General features: G+C 32.5%; 2 protein-coding genes across 2 annotated transcripts in view; one reads left to right on the top strand and one right to left on the bottom strand.

Annotated features, from left to right (window-relative positions):
- LOC101896608 (alpha-actinin A) overlaps positions 1-20,144 on the bottom strand; it is a 47,842-nt gene extending 27,698 nt beyond the window's left edge. The window contains exon 1 of the mRNA XM_059122514.1: positions 19,841-20,144. The gene's annotated coding sequence lies outside the window, so the exon portion shown is untranslated. The remainder of the gene's footprint in view (positions 1-19,840) is intronic.
- LOC105262087 (nuclear factor NF-kappa-B p110 subunit) lies at positions 597-1,949 on the top strand. Its single transcript, XM_011295895.3, has 2 exons — positions 597-848; positions 1,203-1,949. Exons 1-2 carry the CDS (start codon positions 773-775, stop codon positions 1,838-1,840), a joined length of 714 nt encoding a protein of 237 aa, XP_011294197.2. The 5' UTR covers positions 597-772; the 3' UTR covers positions 1,841-1,949.
- Positions 20,145-20,445: the final 301 nt, after the last annotated feature.

Raw genomic sequence — 20,445 nt, 5'->3', positions numbered from 1 at the left:
GCCCTTAAGATGTTGTCATGGTAGAAGAATACAGGTAGATGCATCAACGCTTGGGAGCATTGATATCTCAAAATTGTTTAAATGTTTCTTCAAAAATAGAATGTTTTCATAGTTCATAGATCCAGCAGCTGTGTGGATGCGACTACACATATTCTTCTATCATGGATGATGTTTAATCTAATAAAAATGCCCTCTGACAAAGGGAATGTACAGAGTTTTTAATATTTTTTGTCACTCTCTTACCCAAAGTGCACTCTGTACTTCAATTAAACTGGATTCCATTTAATTATATTAAATTATTAAAAAAAAAAAAACTGGAAAATTATGACGTTAGACCTTGTTGTTGTGTTATCTCACCCAGTATATATATATATATATATATATATATATATATATATATATATATATATATATATATATATATATATATATATATATATATATATATATATATATATATATATATGCATATATATATATACTTTCTTTTTACTTTCTTTTCAACCATCAGTAATTAATTTATTAGGGATATTCCCTAGCCACCATTAGGGAATACCCCTATACTATACGGCCAATTTGTGCTATAAATACTTTTTACACAAAGCAATGCCGGTCAGTCAGTCAAACAGCATTCATACTTTACTTCGTTGGTATTCGAAAATATTTTGTTTATCTTTTTTGAATTGTCTAAGTGCACAGATAGAACTTGAACCGATTACAAAGAAATACGTAAAATTGTCCAAAAATTGCCTAGACGCCAGTGTTCGCCGAAATGTCAAAATACAATAACATAATAACAAATGTCAAAATAAAACAAAAAAATAAAACGAAAATGAAAATATCAATGGGTAGGTACATTAGAAACAGTGACATACATATAAAACTAATGGCGGTGTTTATACGATGGAAGATTAACCCATTGGGTTTAATAGATCTCAAGGGCTAACCTTGTGTGTTTTTAGATACAGCCCCTGGGCGAAGAACATGTCAAAACGATCTTGGAAGTGAATAAAATTTGAATTAAAAATTATTGGAATTTGTAAAAAAAAAATTATTGAATAACGCCCATCATAAAAACACTTAATCACAAATGGAGTTATCGATAAAATACACAATACCAAAAAAAAAAAAATTATGATTAATTGATTTTTTTTTTAATTATTCTCTAACCGAATATACTTTCCTCTTTTTTTTTTTTACAGCTCTAAAAAAATATATCTCCATAAATTACCATCAAATGCTAAAAGATAATCCAAATTTATTTCACAAATATTTGCAATTGCACAACAACGATAAGGCCCTAGTTGATTCGATAAATAATTATCAAGAAAACGTATTACACATAGCATGCAAATCGGACATGACATCGACGCTGATAAAACCTCTAATACAATGCGGCTGTAGTCCAACGAAACAGGATCTTCAGGGTCGTACACCGCTACATGTGGCTCTTGAGTTTCGCCAATATTCTTGTATCAAAGAATTTCTATTGCTATTCCACACTGATATGTTGTATCCAAAACATATTGTGGATAGGCTAAAGCATATGTTTCAGATATATAATCGTGCCGGACATACTATCGTACACGAAGCCGTTATACGTAATGAACCCGATATTCTGAGAGAATTGCTGCGAATATGCCAACAACATGACATTAATGTTTTGGATAATGAAGTGTTGGGTAGTGGCGATACATTGCTACACTTGGCCATCAATCGAAAGGTGGATACAGAAATCATAGATATAATAATTGATTATTTACCGGAAATCGTACATATATCCAATTACTCGGGTATGTTGGCCATGGATGGTACTGATGCAGAATCCAAAGTTACCTAATGAAAATTTTGTCAGTTCTTTTTTGCTCTGTTCCGGAACAGAGAAAATGTGATTTATATGTGATATGTTTGCCCTATTGGCCAAATAAAAATATGTATATGAGAATGTATTAAGACATGTTTTTTTTTAGCCCTGGTTTTTTCGAACATACTTTCTGATTTCTGTTGAAAACTCGGTATGCAATTGTGTTATCGAACAGATATTTTATATGAAACTGTGTTATCAAATCAATTTTCTACAGAAAACTATATTATCGAAGAGATTTTCTATAGAAAACAACATTATCGTATAGATGTTCTATGAACAACTATGTTATCGGGGAGATTTTTCTGTGGAAAATAATGTTATCGGAGAGATTTTCTATGGAAAACAGTGTTATCGATCAAATTTCCTTTGGGGGCAAATTGTGTTATCCACCATATTTTCTATGAAAACTGTGTTATTGATAAGATTTTCCATGGAAACTGTGTTATCGAAGAGATTTTCAATGGAAAACTGTGTTATCGAACATATTTATATGGAAAACTTTGTTATCGCAAAGATTTTCTATAGAAAACTCTGATATCGAAAATATATTCTCTAAAAAACTGTGTTATCGAACCGATTTTCTACAGAAAACTGTGATAGTGAACCGATTTTCTTTAACAACATCTGTTATCGAAAATGTTTACTATAGAAAACTGTGTTATCGAACAGATTTTCTATGGAAAACTGTGTTATCAAAGAGATTTTCTATAGAAAACTGTGTTATCGATCAAATTTTCAATGGAAAACTATTTTATTGAAAAGATTTTCTCTTAAAAAAATTTGTTATCGAAAACATTTTCTGTAGAAAACTGCGTTGTCGAACAGATTTTCTATAGAAAACTGAGTTATCGGACAGATTTTCTATAGAAAATTGTGTTAACGAACAGATTTTTAAGGAAAATTGTTTTATCAAACTGATTTTCTATGAAAAACTATGTTATCGGGCAGAATGTCTATGTAAAGCTGTGTTATCGAAAAGATTTTCTACAGAAAACTGTGATATTGAACCGATTTTGAGTAGAAAACTCTGTTATCGAAAATATTTTCTCAGGAAAACTGTGTCATCGAACAGATTTTCTATAGAATATTGTGTTATTGAAAAGATTTCTAAGGAAAATTGTGATATTGAACCGATTTTCTGTAGAAAACTTTGTTATCGAAAAGATTTTATATAGAAAACTGTGTTATCGATCAAATTTTCAATGGGAAACTATTTTATTGAAAAGATTTTCTCTTGAAAAACTCTGTTATCGAACAGATTTTCTATGGAAAATTGTGTTATCGAATAGATTTTCTATAGAAAACTGAGTTATGGAGCATTTTTTTAGGAAAACTGGGCTACCGAGCAATGTTTTTTTAGGAAAACTGTGATATCGAACCGATTTTCTATAGAAAACTGTGTTATCGAACAGATTTTCTATGGAAAACAGTGTTATCGAACCGATTTTTTAAGGGTTAACTGTGTTATCGAACAGTTTTTCTATGGAAAACTATGTTATCGAACAGATTTTCTATGGAAAATTATTTTATCAAACACATTTTCTTTGAAAAACTTTTTTATCGAACACATTTTCTATAGAAAACTGTGTTATCGAATAGATTTTCTATGAACAACTATGTTATCGAACAGATTTTCTATGGAAAACTGTGTTATCGAACCTATTTTCTAGGTTATCGAACCCATTTTCTATGAAAAACTGTGTTATCGAAGAGATTTTTTTATGGAAAACTGTGTAATCGAACCGATTTTTCTTTGAAAAACTCTTTATCGAACACATTTTCTATAGAAAACTGTGTTATCGGAAAGTTTTTCTATGGAAAACTGTGTTATCGAATATATTTTGTATGGAAAACTGTGTTATCGAACATATTTATATGGAAAATTTTGTTATCGCAAAGATTTTCTATAGAAAACTCTGATATCGAAAATATATTCTCTAAAAAACTGTGTTATCGAACCGATTTTCTATGGAAAACTGTGTTATCGAACCGATTTTTCATAGAAAACTGTGTTATCGAACAGTTTTACTATAGAAAACTATCTTATCGAAAATATTTTTATAGAAAACTGTATTATCGAAAAGATTTTGCTTATAAAACTATGTTATCGAACAGATTTTCTAAGGAAAACTGTGATATTGAACCGATTTTCTGTAGAAAACTTTGTTACCGAAAACATGTTATCTAGAAAACTTTGTCATCGAAAAAATTTACTATAGAAAATTGTATTATCGAATAGATTTTCTATGGAAAACTGTGTTATCAAATAAATTTTCTATGGAAAACTGTGTTATCGAACAGACTTTCTAAGGAAAACTGTATTATCGAACCGATTTTCTATAGAAAACTGTGTTATTGAAGCTATTTTCTATAGAAAACTGTGTTATCGAACAGATTTTCAATGTATAACCATGTTTTTGAACCGACTTTCTATGGAAAAATGCGTTATCGAACCGATTTTCTATGCGAAACTATGTTATCGAACCGATTTTCTATAGAAAACTGTGTTATCGAGGAGATTTTCTAAGTGAAACTGTGTTATCGAACAGTTTTGCTATGAAAAACTGTGTTATCGAACATATTTTCTATGGATAGCCATGTTTTTGAACCAATTTTCCATAGAAAACAGTGTTATCGAAAATATTTTCTCCATAAAACTATGTTATCGAACTCATTTTCTATAGAAACCTCTGTTACCGAAAATATTTTTAGAAAAAATTGTGTTTTCGAACAGATTTTCTATGAAAAAGTGTGTTATCGAGCAGGTTTTATGTGGAAAACTTTGTTATCGAATCGATTTTCTCAAGGAAAACTATTTTATCGAACAGATTTTGTATTGAAAACTGTGTTATCGAACAGATTTTCTAAGCAAAACTGTGTTATCGAACGTATTTTCTACAGACAACTGTGTTATCGATCAAAGTTCCTTTGGGAAAACTGTGTTCCAGAACTGCAAGAATGTACAATTTTTTTACTACCATAACCGATTTCAACTTTATTATATCAGAAAAATTGCAAGTTCTGGAACAGAGCATAAATCAATATTATGAAGCAAAGAAAATACAATTGCCACATAAAATGACATCTTAATTTTTAAAATTTCACGAAAAAAAAAACAAACACAAAAATACCAAGAATCCTTTATTTTATTAGAACAAAAACTTTTCGGAGCGTAGGTTGTAACGATTCAAATTTCAGCGATATGAAACACCATATCGTAATTAATTACATAGCAACATTGTGCGGAAACATTTCCCAGAAAACGAATCACAACAATATCCTTAAATATTGCTTTCGTTCTTTCACATTCCTTGCCTCCCGCATAGATGGGGAGTCATAAATCACCATAGCTGTGCGTATTTACTCAAACTTTTCTCAGAAAAACGGGGAACACATAGAAACTGTTTTTTCTTTTTCCTAATTGATTTTTGGCCCACAATGGCTTTAAATATTTTCCTCCCATTTGGTTTCATCCATAAGAGTCCAATATCAATTTGCGGAAATTAAAATAAATATGTTTCTTTTTGCAATAAAAGCAATAACAAAATAAAAAGTAAACCTGCCTGACTGTGACATGTGACAAAGGCACTCTCTCTCTCTCAAATCTCATGCTCCCACCCACAAATGTCAAAAATGGTTGTTTGTTTAAGTAATTTATTGCAGGCAAAAGTCTTGGCCACCCTAAGATCACAAATCATTTTTCAAGTCTTAAAATGTATGCATGGCAACCCAGTTATTTACAGTTATGGGACATTGTGACGACAGTTACCATTGTAACAAGATTTTGTGTCAATAACACAAATGTCAATGGCGGAAATCTCTGCAATATTTTTTGAATCTCTGGGAACAATTTAAGTACAAACATTAAATTTGGGGGTAAATTATTGATTTTCCGGAAAATAACGACAAGATTTGTTTTGTGATAGATAAATAAATGCATGTTTTGAGTACCTGCTAGAATCTACTAGTTTTTTTTTTAGATCATAAAGGCAATATCTGTTATGGAAGTAAAAAAATACAATCTGGCAGCACGACGACGTGGACCTGCATAGATAACTTGTGTCATGAGGCATTACAATATTCAAATGCGAAACTTGAAAAAAATCGATGAATAATGTAGCTGAAATCATCAATATCGGAAGGTACTATTATATGAAGGCCATACCAAAATGCGGACCTGCACAGACACTTTTCTGTCATAGGCTGTAGTATCCATTACGAACTTCAAATCCCAAATTTGAAACATTTCCGGTGAATAATGTCGCTAAAATCATCAAAATACCGAATATCGGGAGGTACTTTTATATGGCGGCTATACCAAGACGTGGACCAGCACAGACAATTTTCTGTCTTCGGCTGTCGTATTCATTACGAACTTTAAATACGAAATTTGAAACATTTCCGGTGAATAATGTCGCTAAAATCATCAAAGTGTCGAATATCGGGAGGTACTTTTATATGGCGGCTATACGAAGACGTGGATCTGCACAGACAATTTTCTGTCATAGGCTGTACTTTCCATTACGAACTTCAAATACCAAATTTGAAACAATTCGGGTTAATAATATCGCTAAAATCATCAAAATACCCAATATCGGGAGGTATCGTTATATGGGGGCTATACGAAGACGTGGACCTGCACAGACACTTTTCCGTCACAGGCTTTAGTATCCATATCGAATTTCAAATACCAAATTTGAAACAATGCCGTTGAATAATGTGGCGAAAATCATCAAAATACCGAATATCGGGAGATACCATTATATGGCAGCTATACGAAGACGTGGACCTGCACAGACAATTTTCTGTCTTAGGCTGTAGTATTCATTGCGAACTTCAAATACCAAATTTGAAACAATGCCGGTGAATAATGTCGGTAAAATCATTAAAATACCGAATATGGGGAGATACCGTTATATGGGGGCTATACAAAGACGTGGACCTGCACAGACACTTTTCTGTCATAGGCTGTAGTATCCATTACGAACTTGAAATCCCAAATTTGAAACATTTCCGGTAAATAATGTCGCCAAAATCATCAAAATACCGAATATTGGGAGGTACCATTATATGGGGGCTATACCAAAGCGTGGACACATACATACAATATTTTGCCACACGAACTAGGACCCATTATGACCTACAGATACCAATTTTTAGACAAATCCGTGAAAAAACGTGGCAATAGTCATCAAAATACCGAATATCGGGAGATACCGTTATATGGAGACTAAACCAAAACGTGGACTGATATATCTCATTTTCAATACCAACCATCCTAGACACAATACAAATTGTTCTGCTAAATTTTGACGCTCTACGTCAAATAATGTGGGCTGTATCGTGATTTCAACAGAAAGACAGACGGACAGACAGACGTACGGACATCGTTAAATCGACTTAGTATTTTATGCTGATTATGAATATATACACTTTATGGGGTCTACGACGAATATTCTGGGATGTTAAACACGGAATGACAAACTTAATATACCCTCCATACTATGGTGGAGGGTATAAAAATGTAAAAATTATGGCGTTTAACTTTGTTGCAGTTTTTTAATCTCACCCTGTAGAGGTTCCCTCTGAAACCAAACTATAACTGCTCTAAAGCCAAAAGTTGATAGGTGCCATGATCTACTTCAATTAAATTCTTTTGTTACGGGAGCTCTACTAAATATGCATTGTGGTGCAGAGGGTATCATATAGTCGGCCCCGACCGACTTTTGACTTTCTCTTACTGGTTTAGTTTAAGGCTGGAAATATATAAAGCGCTTATCTGGCTGGCTTAAGTCATCGGCTGGCTTCCTCGGAAATGAACAAAGGAGCCTAGGTCCAAAATCGAACTAAATAAATCTAAAACTCCTTTCTTCATCTACGAAGAAGCCAGCTGATGACTGAAGCCGGCCAAATATGCTCTTTATGTATTTCCAGCCTAACAATTCTGTGAAAAATGCTATGAAAATGCTAAAGATCTATGTGGAAAAAGTCAAATTGCATATGACTTAAATCTGGCCATAAGAACTCAAAAAATACACATGAAATTTTATCTGCATTTACATGCGTGTGTATGTGTGTTTGTGTCTGTGAATTTCCAGTATGTTATAAAATTAACTTTCTTTATTCGTATCATATTTTATTGTCTTAATATTCATTCATCCACTCAATATGAATATGAATGGCTCTTGACGAGATGCTTATGAAATTCGTATGTGACTCTCCCTCTCCCACTCTCTCACTCTCCCTCAATGAGAGTTCAAATATTTAGTGTTATGTGGCATAAACCTGACTATGTGTACAACAACAACAAATATGAATGTGTAAATCTATATGTAAATGGAAGGGAGAGTGTGCGTGTGCCATATGCCACCCTGTGACATTTCGAGCCAAAATGAAAATATTTGCATAACTTCAACATACTTATGTAAAAATAAAGCGATGAACAAAAAAAGCTGAAGGATTTTTCTTGGGAGACTTGAGACAGACCACTTTATGTTACTTTAGAGTAGATATAAATTATGTTTCCTAAGTAGCTGGATTGGGAAGCAATGTAAGATTTAAATGGAATGAAAATTGCAATTAGTTTTAATGAAAATTTATGAAACTTTACATTTTGTATTAAACAAAAAAAAAGACTCTGAAAGTTAATATAAATTTTGAGATATGGAAATTTTCAATTTGGAATTTGGTGGAATTTTTCGTTATGGCTTATAAAGCTACATGGTGGATAATGACATATTGCAGATTAAGAGTTATGGCTATGGAAACAAATGGTGTAAATTACACGGAAATGTGAAATAATAGAAATAGAAAAACCAATTTATACCCTCCACCATGCCATGGATGGTATATTAAGTTTGTCATGCCGTTTGTAACATCTCGAAATATACATTTTAGACCCCCACAAAGTATATACATATTTTTCATCAGCATAAAATGCTTTGTCGATTTAGCAATGCCCGTCCATCTGTGGAAATGACTTTAGCTTCCGAACGATATGAAGTAGATCGATAAAAGTTTTACTCAAATGCATATTATGTCTGCAGGACTTTTGGTATTGAAAATTGACCATGTAGGTTCACGTTTTGGTATAGCCTCCATATAAGGGTACCTCCCGATATTCGGTATTTTCATGATTTTAGCGGCATTATTCATCGATATTGCTTCAAATTTGGCATTTAAAGTTCGTAATGGATACTACAGCCTAGGACAAGAAATTGTCTGTGCCGGTCCTTGTCTTCGTATAGCCCCCATATAACAGTACCTCCCTATATTCGGTCTTTTGATGATTTTAGCGACATTTTGCACCGGAATTGTTTCAAATTTGGTATTTGAAGTTCGTAATGGATACTGCAGCCTAAGGCAGAAAATTGTCTGTGCAGGTCCAAATTTTGGTATAGCACTCATATAATAGTACCTCCCTATATTGATAATTTTAGCTACATTATTCACCGATTTTTTTTCAAGTTTCGCATTTGAATATCTGTAATGGCTTATGACCAAAGTTGCCTATGCAGGTCCACGTCGTCGTTTAGACCCTAATATGATGGCTACATTTCGTATTTTTAAGATTTTAACAGAGGTGGGGGAGGTACCAGAAGGAGGGGACCAATGTATCCCATTTTCACAGCAGACCTTGGGTTAATAAAAATATTATGACGTGTGTAATTTTAAGAGAACCGGATACTTATTTTGGATTTTTTGATCGTTTGGGTTATTTATAATTTCAACCCTTTGTGTGGGAGGTACCAGAAGGAATGGTCCGATCTCTACCATCTTTATAACAGATCTTGTGTTAATGGAAATATTGAGATGTAACAAGTCTGAATGGAATCGAATGTTAATTTCGTGTTTTATGAGCTTCATGAGAATTCAAAATTGTGACCCATTATGGGAGAGGTACCAGAAGGAGTGGACCGATATATACCATCTTCACACATGACTTTGGATTATTAAAAATATTGTGATGTGTGTAATTTGAAGAGATCCGCATGCTTATTTTGGATTTTATGATCGTTTTTGTTTTTTAAAACTTTGACCCTTTGTGGGGGAGGTACCAGAAGGAATGGCCCGATCTCTACCATCTTTTTAACAGATATATCTTTTGTGTTGATGGAGACATTGAGATGTGCTAAGTCTGCATGAAATCGGATGTTAATTTCGTGTTTTACGAGCTTCATGAATATTCAAAATTTTGACCCTTCGTGGGGGTGGTACCAGAAGAAGTGGACCGGTATTGTCCATTTTCACACCAGATAGTGCGTTATTAAAAATATTGTGATGTGTGAAATTTGAAGAGAACCGAATGCTTATTTTGGATTTTATGACCGTTTTGGTTATTCAAAAATTTGACCCTTTGTGAGGGAGGTACCATAAAGAATGGTCCGATCTCTTCCATCTTTATAACAGATCTTGCGTTAATGGAAATATTGAGATGTACCAAGTCTGAATGGAATCGGATGTTGATTTCGTGTTTTATGAGCTTCATGAATATTCAAAATTTTGACCCTTTGTGGGGGAGGTACCAGAAGAAGTGGACCGATATTGTCCATTTTCACAGCAGACCTTGGGTTAATGAAAATATTGCGATGTGTGTAATTTGAAGACAATCGGACGCTTTTTTTTATGAAAATTCTAATTATTCAAAATTTTGACCCTTTGTGGGGGAGGTACTGTATGGAGTGAACCGATATTGTCAATTTTCGTACCTGACCTAGCACTGATGCAAATATTAGAATCTGCAAAATTGAAGTAAAATCGGATTATCCTTTCTCTTTCTGTGCAGGAAATTATTTTCTTTAAAAATTTTGACATTTTGTGTGGGAGGTACCAGAAGGTGTGGACCGATATTGCCCATCTCCGAACTCGATCTAAGTTTGACTAAAATATTATGATGTACCAAGTTTGGACTAAATCGTGTGCAAATTTAATTTTATATATTTTCGCACAACACACACATATTTAATGACATTATATTTTTCCAATGAAAATAAGGCTCGCTAAGATCGGAAAATGACATATGTATCATTATAGAAGAATATTAGTAGAGGCATCGACACAGCTGCTGAATTTTTGGAAATTTAATTATTGAATGAAAAATTATTCAAATTTGTAAAAATTGTTAAAAATGAATATTATAACAACCTCAGATTGACGTCGTATAGGAAAACATATAAAAATCTACTTATTTTTTAGAAAACATTTAAAAATTTTTGAAATATCAGTGCTCCAGCTTTTTTTACTTGTCTGTAGTTTTACAAGTGCCCCCGTAAAATGTTGTTATGACCAGAACCATTGCGTGCATGCGTTTAATACCTCATTATACATTAACAATGAGGCAGAATTTTGTAATTTTTAATATTTAACGACTATGTGTTTTCAAAAAAAAAAAAAAAAAAAAAAACAAAAAATGAAATTCAATTACATATTTAATGAATATCGTGTTGAAAACAAAATATAATTTCCACATAGATTTTAATATGTAATAATGTTGAACAATTTTATGCATGTCCGACACGTTCGCAATATAAAATAACTGGAACGTGCTGGAACAATGAAAATGCTCTTATATTACAGGTATTTTGAAGACATACTTTGTGGTGTTTCTCCCGGTCCGCTGTTGTCCATTCGGATGCTGCAAACAATAGAGAAACACAAACATGCGTGCCTCTGACAATACCTTTGGCGAATACCATGTCACGACGGTTAAATGTGAAAATCTCTCTCACATTCTTTGGGGGGGGGGAATGAGAAACATTAAGAGAAGCCATCAAATCCAATGTACCGTTATATTATAAAATAAATATTAAAGTCAATAACATGCCGAAAGGTAATGGGGGGGGGGGGAGGGGAAACATTTGACAATTTCAAGGATCACACGCAAATGATGCTGTGTGACATACGCTTAAAAAGTATGAGTTTCCGTTCCAAGGTCTCCAAAGCAATGAAAAGATAATTGTTCTGGTCCAGTACCTGCAAGTAGCTACTAGTTTTGCAAATTTTCTTCGATATCATAAAGGGAAAATCGGTTATCGTAGTAAGAATTTTTATATTCTTGCTGTTTTGGCACAGACCAAATTATACCCTTAGCCATATGGCTAGTTATACCCTCAGCCATATGGTTAGAGAGGAAATATATCATTTGATACGGCCAACACGTGTCTCATCGAAATAATGGTTTAGACCCTAGGTCTCTTTGTACCAAATCCGTTTCAAGACATTTGGAGTCGATCTAGCGATGTCCGTACGTCCGTCTGTCTGTCTGTGTGGCTGGTGCGCACAATAACTTTCAAAGTCAGCATCCGATTTGATCCAAACTCGCTACATCGTAATATTATTGTCAAACTTAAATCGAGTTTTGAGATGGACCATATCGGTCCACTCCTTCTGGTACCTCCCCAACAAAATGTCAAAAATTTCAAAGAAAATAATTTACTACACCGAAAGAGAAAGAATAATCCGATTTTACTTCAACTTTGCAAATCCTAATATTTGCATCAGTGCTAGGTCAGGTGCGAAAAAGGACAATATCGCAACACTCCATCCAGTACCTCCCCCACAAAAGGGTCAACATTTTGAATAATTACAACTCTTATAAAATATGATGTAAGAGTCCAATTGTCTTCAAATTACACACATCACAATATTTTTATTAATGCAAAGTCTGGTGCGAAGATGGGATATATCGGTACACTCCTTCTTGCACCTTCGCCACAAGGGGTCAAAATTTTAAATTTCCATGAAGCTCATAAAACACGAAATTAACAACCGATTCCATTCAAACTTGGCACATCTCAATATTTCCATCAGCACAAGATCTGTTATAAAGATGGTAGATATCGGACCACTTCTGGTATCTCCCCCACCAAGGGTCAAAGTTTTGAATAACCAAAACGATAATAAAATCCGAAATAAGCATTCGGTTCTCTTCAAACTACACACATCACAATATTTTCATTAACCCAAGATCTGGTGTTAAGACGGAATATAGCGACCCACTCCTACTGGTACCTCCCCAACAAAGGGTGAAAATTTTGAATATCCATGAAGCTCATAAAACACGAAATCAGCAACCGATTCCATTCAGACTTCGCACATCTCAATATTTCCATGAACACAAGATCTGTCATAAAGATGTTAGAGATCGGACTATTCCTTCTGGTACCTCCCCCATAAATAGTTCAAGATTCTGAAAAACAAAAACGCTCAAAGAAAGCGAAATAACCATTCAACTCCCTTCAGATTTCACACACACAAATATTTTTTGCTAACGCAAGATCTGTTGTGAAGACGATGTACATCTGCCAACCCCTTCTGGTACCTCACCCACAAAAGGCTCGCAATTACCTATACTTATATCTGTCATAACATGCGAAACAAGTCGGCGTTTCTATACAACTTGCTATATCGAAATATTTTTCTTAACCAGCAATCTGCTGCGAATATGAGATTTATCAAAATTTATGATTTCGCATAAAATTAGATATAAATGTTCGATTTCCTTCGAATTTTGCGGATACCAATATATGGATCAGTATTCGGTATTTTGATGATTCTAGCGACATTATTCACCGGAATTGTTTCAAATTTGGTATTTGAAGTTCGTAATGGATATTGCAGCCTAAGGCAGAAAATTGTGCGGGAAGGTCCACGTTTGGTATAGCCCCCATATAATGGAACCTCCCGCTTTTCGGTATTTTGAAGATTTTAGTGACATTTTGCACCGGAAATGTTTCAAATTTGGTATTCGAAGTTCGAAATGAAAACTGCAGCCTATGACAGAAAATTGGCTGTTCAGGTCCACGTCATCGTATAGCCCCCATATAAAGGTACCTCCCTATATTCGATATTTTCATGATTTTAGCGACATTATCCACCGGAATTGTTTCAAATTTGGTATTTGAAGTTCGTAATGGATACTACAGCCTAAGACAGAAAATTGTCTGCGCAGGTCCACGTTTTCGTATAGCCCTCATACAACGCTACCTCCCGATATTCGGTATTTTTATGATTTTAGCGACATTTTGCACCGGAATTGTTTAAAATTTGGTATTTGAAGTTAGTAATGGATACTACAGCCTAAGACAGAAAATTGTCTGCGCAGGTCCACGTCTTCGTATAGACCCTAATATAACGACTAAATTCGGTAGTTTTAAGATTTTAACAGAGTTTTTAACGGATTTTTATAGCCTACACCACAAGGTGTCTTTGTACATTTGTTTGTAACAGGCAAAAGGAAACGAGATAGACCCATAGTTCCTTTTCTGAGTCGATTTATGCATGTCCGTCCGTCTGTCTGTCCATCTGTCCATGTACTTTTGTAAACAAATTACAGTTCGCATTTATTACCCGATCCAGATGAAATTTTGCACAAATTATTTGTTTGGCCCAAGGACGGACCCTACTGAAATAGGAGATAGTCGGTCAAAATTTAGATATAGCTCCCATATATATCTTCGTCCGATTTGCCTTTTATTGTGCACCAAACGTCTAATATCAGTCCGAATAGTATGGAATTTTGCACATACAACCAAATTTGGCCTGAAAATAAGTATGCCAATTTTGATCGAAATCGATTCAGATATAGCTATAGCTCCCATATATGTATATTGTTCATCCGATTTGTTATTTTTGTGCTCCGCAGCCGTAGTATGCACTCCGTAGCAACAATATTTGGGGAAATATATCAAATACAGCTCAGAAATACATTTGCTAAATTTTATCGAGATCGGTTCAGATTTGGATATAGCTCCCATATATAACTTCGTCCGATTTAACTTTTATTGTGCACCAAACGTCTAATATTTGTCCAAATGGGATGGAATTCGGCACATACGACTGAATTGAGTCTACAAGCTAGTATGTCAAATTTGGTGAAGATCGGTTCAGATATAGCTATAGCTCCCATATATATTGTTCATCCGATTTGTTATTTTTGTGCTCCGCAGCCCAAGTATGCACTCTGTAACAACAATATTTGGGGAAATATATCAAATACAGCTCAGAAATATCTTTGCCAAAACTTATAGAGATCGGTTCTGATTTGGATATAGCTCCCATATATAACTTCGTCCGATTTACCTTTTATTGTGCACCAAACGTCTAATATTTGTCCAAATGGGATGGAATTCGGCACTTACGACCGAATTGAGTCTTGAAGCTAGTATGTCAAATTTGGTGAAGATCGGTTCAGATATAGCTATAGCTCCCATATATATTGTTCATCCGATTTGTTATATTTGTTACCCACAACCGTAATATGCACTCCGTAACAACGATATTCAGGGAAATATATCAAATACAGCTCAGAAATAGCTTTGCCAAAATTTATCGAGATCGGTTCTGATTTGGATATAGCTCCCATATATATCTTTATCTGATTTCAAATTAATTGTGCACCAAATGTGCAATAAAAGTCCGAAATTAAAAGATACAAATGCCTCGGCAAATTTAGTCCTTTGAGCTTTAAATTATAATTATAATCACAGCGTGTATGATTGAATTCTCCCATAAAAACTTTTGTATTTTATGTATTTCCACCCTTACAGCTTTTTTACTTGCTCATTCTTTTCATTTGAAAATTGTCTTTGTCATTTTAATTTCAAATATTTTTTTTTGTTCTTTATTTAATTTTTTTTTTTTTTTTTTTTTTTTTCTAAATAATATCTAATTTCCAACTTTTCTCATTTCAGGAAGAATTAATCTCAGCTAATTCCCAGAAAATATTTTTAATATTCCAACAACGAATGGAACATTCTCATCTCATACAAAAAAATCTCTCACGTAACGTATGGCGTATACGTGATGCTCACACCATTATAATTTATTATACGCCCTAACCGTACGATGGTCCCCTGTTGGGTATGCAATATCAGATGTTTGCTTCCTAACAAACAAAATATGCTTTTGAATATTTATTATCTCTAATTGATATAGTTTTTGGTATGAATTTATGAAAAACATAAATATTTTATTTCAAATGCCGCAACAAAGTGAATATTCATGGCCGGAGATTTAAATAAAGTTTATGAACTCTCATGAACCTGTTGCCCCAAAACAAGACAACACAACACAAATATTTGCTTATTACCTTTAAATCCTCTAATAATAATAAAACATCTGCCATAGTTTTGATAATCTCTTGGTCTGGCGAAGCCACATAAATTGTTGTAGATTCAATTATTTTTTAAGGCAACTGCCAAGATATGTCATAAATTATGCTGATACACCATCCACTGGGAATTAAGATGTTCATCTCTGCGCAAGGTAGTCATAAATGGAAATGTACAAGGTGAAATGAAAAAACTGCAACCACATTCAGACTGCTGTCATTTCTAAGCCACTCGTCCGACAGCTGTAAAAATTATTCCAGTGACAGCTCATTATATTGTTTACAAGCGAACAAAAGCAAAAGCATTTTGGTGAGAGAAAAAAAGTTATTAGTGTTCGGAATTCAAGCGTGATATTGTGATTTCCTTATGTTTGGCTGGAGAACCACCAAAAGTGGCTATCGTTAGAGCACTTCTGCAATTAAATGTGAATAAATCTTTTGTGTCTCGTTACCGTGATACTGGTAGCGTAGCCCTACGACGTCAAGGAGGTGGACGGAAGAAAACAAAAACAACATCAGCAGAAATGCTTCGAAAAGTAAAGAAGCGACTTGATCGGAGCCCGCATCGCAGTGGCCGAAAAATGGCTCGTGAGCTGAACCCATCTCCATGTGCCATTCGGCAAATATTGAAAAATGAGCTCGGGGTAAAGCCATTGAAATTCCAAAGAGTGCAAGAACTTACACCGCAACAGAAGGAAAATAGACTCTAAAGAGCTAAAGAGTTTCTGCGCTTGGTAACGTAGCCTGACGACGTCGAGGAAGTGGGCGGAAGAACATCAACAGCAACATCAGCAGAAATGGTTCGAAATGTAAAGAAGCCACTTGATCGAAATACGCGTCACAGTAGCCGAAAAATGGCTCGTAAGCTGAACCCATCTCCATGTGCCATTCGGCAAATATTGAAAAATGAGCTCGGGGTAAAGCCATTGAAATTCCAAAGACTCAAAAGAGCTAAAGAGTTGCTTCGCTTGGCCGAAAAAGGTTGGTTTGCTCCGATGAGCTCTGATGAGAAAACATTTGTTGTCCAGCAGTTTGTAAACAAACAAAATGATCGTGTTTACTTGCCAAAGAGGTCAGCTGAGGCAGTTTGGCAACCAGAACTCAAGCGCCAGCCATGGTGATGATGTTGGCCGCCATAACAGCCGATGGTCGCTCTCCGCTAGTATTAATCGACCGTGACATCAGAATAAATGAGATATTATATTATCGCGAAAATATTCTGAAGGGGGTATTGTAAAGCTTTGGGCACGCAAACATTTTGGCCGCAGACCTTGGACATTCCCACAGTAGCTCATCAGCACCATCGCACTCAGCATGCGCCACCCAAGAATGGTTACAAAATGAGGTTCTTCGCCTAATTTCCAATCCGTTGAACTATTGTCTCTGGAGGATTTTGGAAAGCAAGGTTGGCACTAGGCGCTTCACCGGGAATGGGCCAAAATACCGCAGAGCAACATTCGGGCAGCGTGTGACTGGGTTTTATTGGCCGTTTGAAGCAGCATCGCACTCAGCACGCGCCACCCAAGAATGGTTACTGGTTAATGGTTCTTCGCTTCATTTCTAGCGCACAATGGCCACCAAAATCTCCGGATACCAATCCGTTGGACTATTGTGTGTGGAGGACTTTGGAAGGCAAGGTTGGCACTGTGCGTTTCGCCAGGGACTGGCCCAAAATACCGCAGAGCAACATTCGGGCATGATTTCATTGGCCCTTTGAAGGCCATAATTCGTGCCAAAGGTGACCAATTCGAACAAATCTAAAAATTGATGATATTTCCGGCATTTTTTGCTTTCATTCAAAAAAAATTAAAAAAATGTAAAAATTATAACTTTTGGCTTTGTTGCAATTTTTTTATCTCACCCTGTATATTCATATAAAGTAGATATGTTCGATAATCACCACTTTATTGTAGGAAATATGTGCTATGTTCCAGAATCTGCAAGAATCTACTAGTTTTGTATTTTTTTTTTTCGGTATTATAAGGGAGAACATCGGTTATCGTAGTAAAAAGTTTGACATTCTTGCAGTTCTGGAATGGAACAATGTTCTAATAGATATAGGATCTGTTCCAGAAGAATCTAGTAGTTTTGCAATTTTTCTTCGGTATTATAAGGGGGAAAATCGGTTCTCGTAGTAATAAGTTTTACATTCTTGCAGTTTTGGAAGAGAGCAATAGTTTTCTTCAGGAAATATCTTCGATAATGGATTTTTACGGAACGGAAATCTCCTATTTTTTTTTTAATTTTTATTTATTTATTTATTTATTTTTTATTATAATTATTATTATTATTATTATTATTTTTTTGTTTTATTATTATAAATTTCGACATTTTTTACAAATCTCTTTCATTCTACCCAAATCTCATTCGCAGTTAGCAGCCTTTTTATTACTTAATTAAATCATAAATATCTTCGGTAAAGGTTTTTTATTAACTTAAAATCATTTCGAAAACCGGAAAACTCTTATTTTTTATTTATTATTATTATTATTATTATTATTATTATTATTATTATTATTATTATTATTATTATTATTATTATTATATTATTATTATTATTATTATTATTATTATTATTATTATTATTATTATTATTATTATTATTATTATTATTATTATTATTATTATTATTATTATATTATTATTATTATTATTATTATTATTATTATTATTATTATTATTATTATATTATTATTATTATTATTATTATTATTATTATTATTATTATTATTATTATTATATTATTATTATTATTATTATTATTATTATTATTATTATTATTATTATTATTATTATTATTATTATTATTATTATTATTATTATTATTATTATTATTATTATTATTATTATTATTATTATTATTATTATTATTATTATTATTATTATTATTATTATTATTATTATTATTATTATTATTATTATTATTATTATTATTATTATTATTATTATTATTATTATTATTATTATATTATTATATTATTATTATTATTATTATTATTATTATTATTATTATTATTATTATTATTATTATTATTATTATTATTATTATTATTATTATTATTATTATTATTATTATTATTATTATTATTATTATTATTATTATTATTATTATTATTATTATATTATTATTATTATTATTATTATTATTATTATTATTATTATTATTATATTATTATTATTATTATTATTATTATTATTATATTATTATTATTATTATTATTATTATTATTATTATTATTATTATTATTATTATTATTATTATTATTATTATTATTATTATTATTATTATTATTATTATTATTATTATTATTATTATTATTATTATTATTATTATTATTATTATTATTATTATTATTATTATTATTATTATTATTATTATTATTATTATTATTATTATTATTATTATTATTATTATTATTATTATTATTATTATTATTATTATTATTATTATTATTATTATTATTATTATTATTATTATTATTATTATTATTATTATTATTATTATTATTATTATTATTATTATTATTATTATTATTTTTTTTTTTTTTTGATTACTAATTTCGGCATTTTTTACAAATTTCTTCCATTCTACCCAAATCTCATTCGCAGTTAGCAGCCTTTATATTACTTAATTAAATCATAAATATCTTCGGTAATGGATTTTTACTAACTTAAAATCATTTCGAAAAACGGAAAACTCTTAATTTTTTATTTATTTATTATTATTATTTTTTTTTTTTTTTTTTTTTTTGATTATTAATTTCGAAATTTTTTACAAATCTCTTCCATGCTACCCAAATCTCATTCGCAGTCACCTGCATTTATATTACTTAATTAAATCACTTAATTAATTGCATACTTACAGGCGTTTTTGTTAAACAGCTTCCGCAATTTTAGTCGTGTTTTATCAAACCCCCGGTGATACAATTTGAATACAATACCACGGAACAACGCTGTTATACAAACATCGCGAGAAAGCGAACAGTATAGAAAAAGGAATGTATAACAAACAATAAGTCAATTAATCACTTAAACACTTATGAAGAACACACTCACACGCACGCACACACACACAATCATAAACAATATTATGTTACGCTTGTAATTAATTGTACACTTGCTGTTGTTATTTCTGTTCATATCATATTGTTAACTATTATAGTTACAGCAAGAACAAGGCAAGGCTTCGATGGGAGGAAAAACATGAAAACAACACTTCATCTTTATTAAATTACATGAATATCTCTCTTTACACCAACACACACACACTCGTATGAAGATAACGTGAAAAATCACAACCGTCATAAGACGCTTGGGTATTTTGTTGTACATACGTACGCACACACGTTTGCACATGCACACCCGATAAACAGTCTAATTTCAAACACCTACCCTGCAAGCATTTGGATGTGAGTTTCTAACTCCATCGTCTAATATTACACTACTTTGTCGCTTCCTGCTTTTGAAA

Source organism: Musca domestica, unplaced genomic scaffold (genome assembly GCF_030504385.1).
Source record: "Musca domestica strain aabys unplaced genomic scaffold, Musca_domestica.polishedcontigs.V.1.1 20, whole genome shotgun sequence".
NCBI lineage: Eukaryota > Metazoa > Arthropoda > Insecta > Diptera > Muscidae > Musca > Musca domestica.
This window is presented reverse-complemented; position numbering and strand designations above follow the sequence as displayed.

What these genes read in the sequence shown, in the direction of transcription:
- LOC105262087 (XM_011295895.3), top strand. Translation starts at nt 773, where the DNA reads ATGTCAAAATACAATAACATAATAACAAATGTCAAAATAAAACAAAAA. An exon ending in GAAAATGAAAATATCAATGG is followed by an intron (nt 849 to 1,202) that starts GTAGGTACATTA and finishes TTTTTTTTACAG; the next exon opens with CTCTAAAAAAATATATCTCC.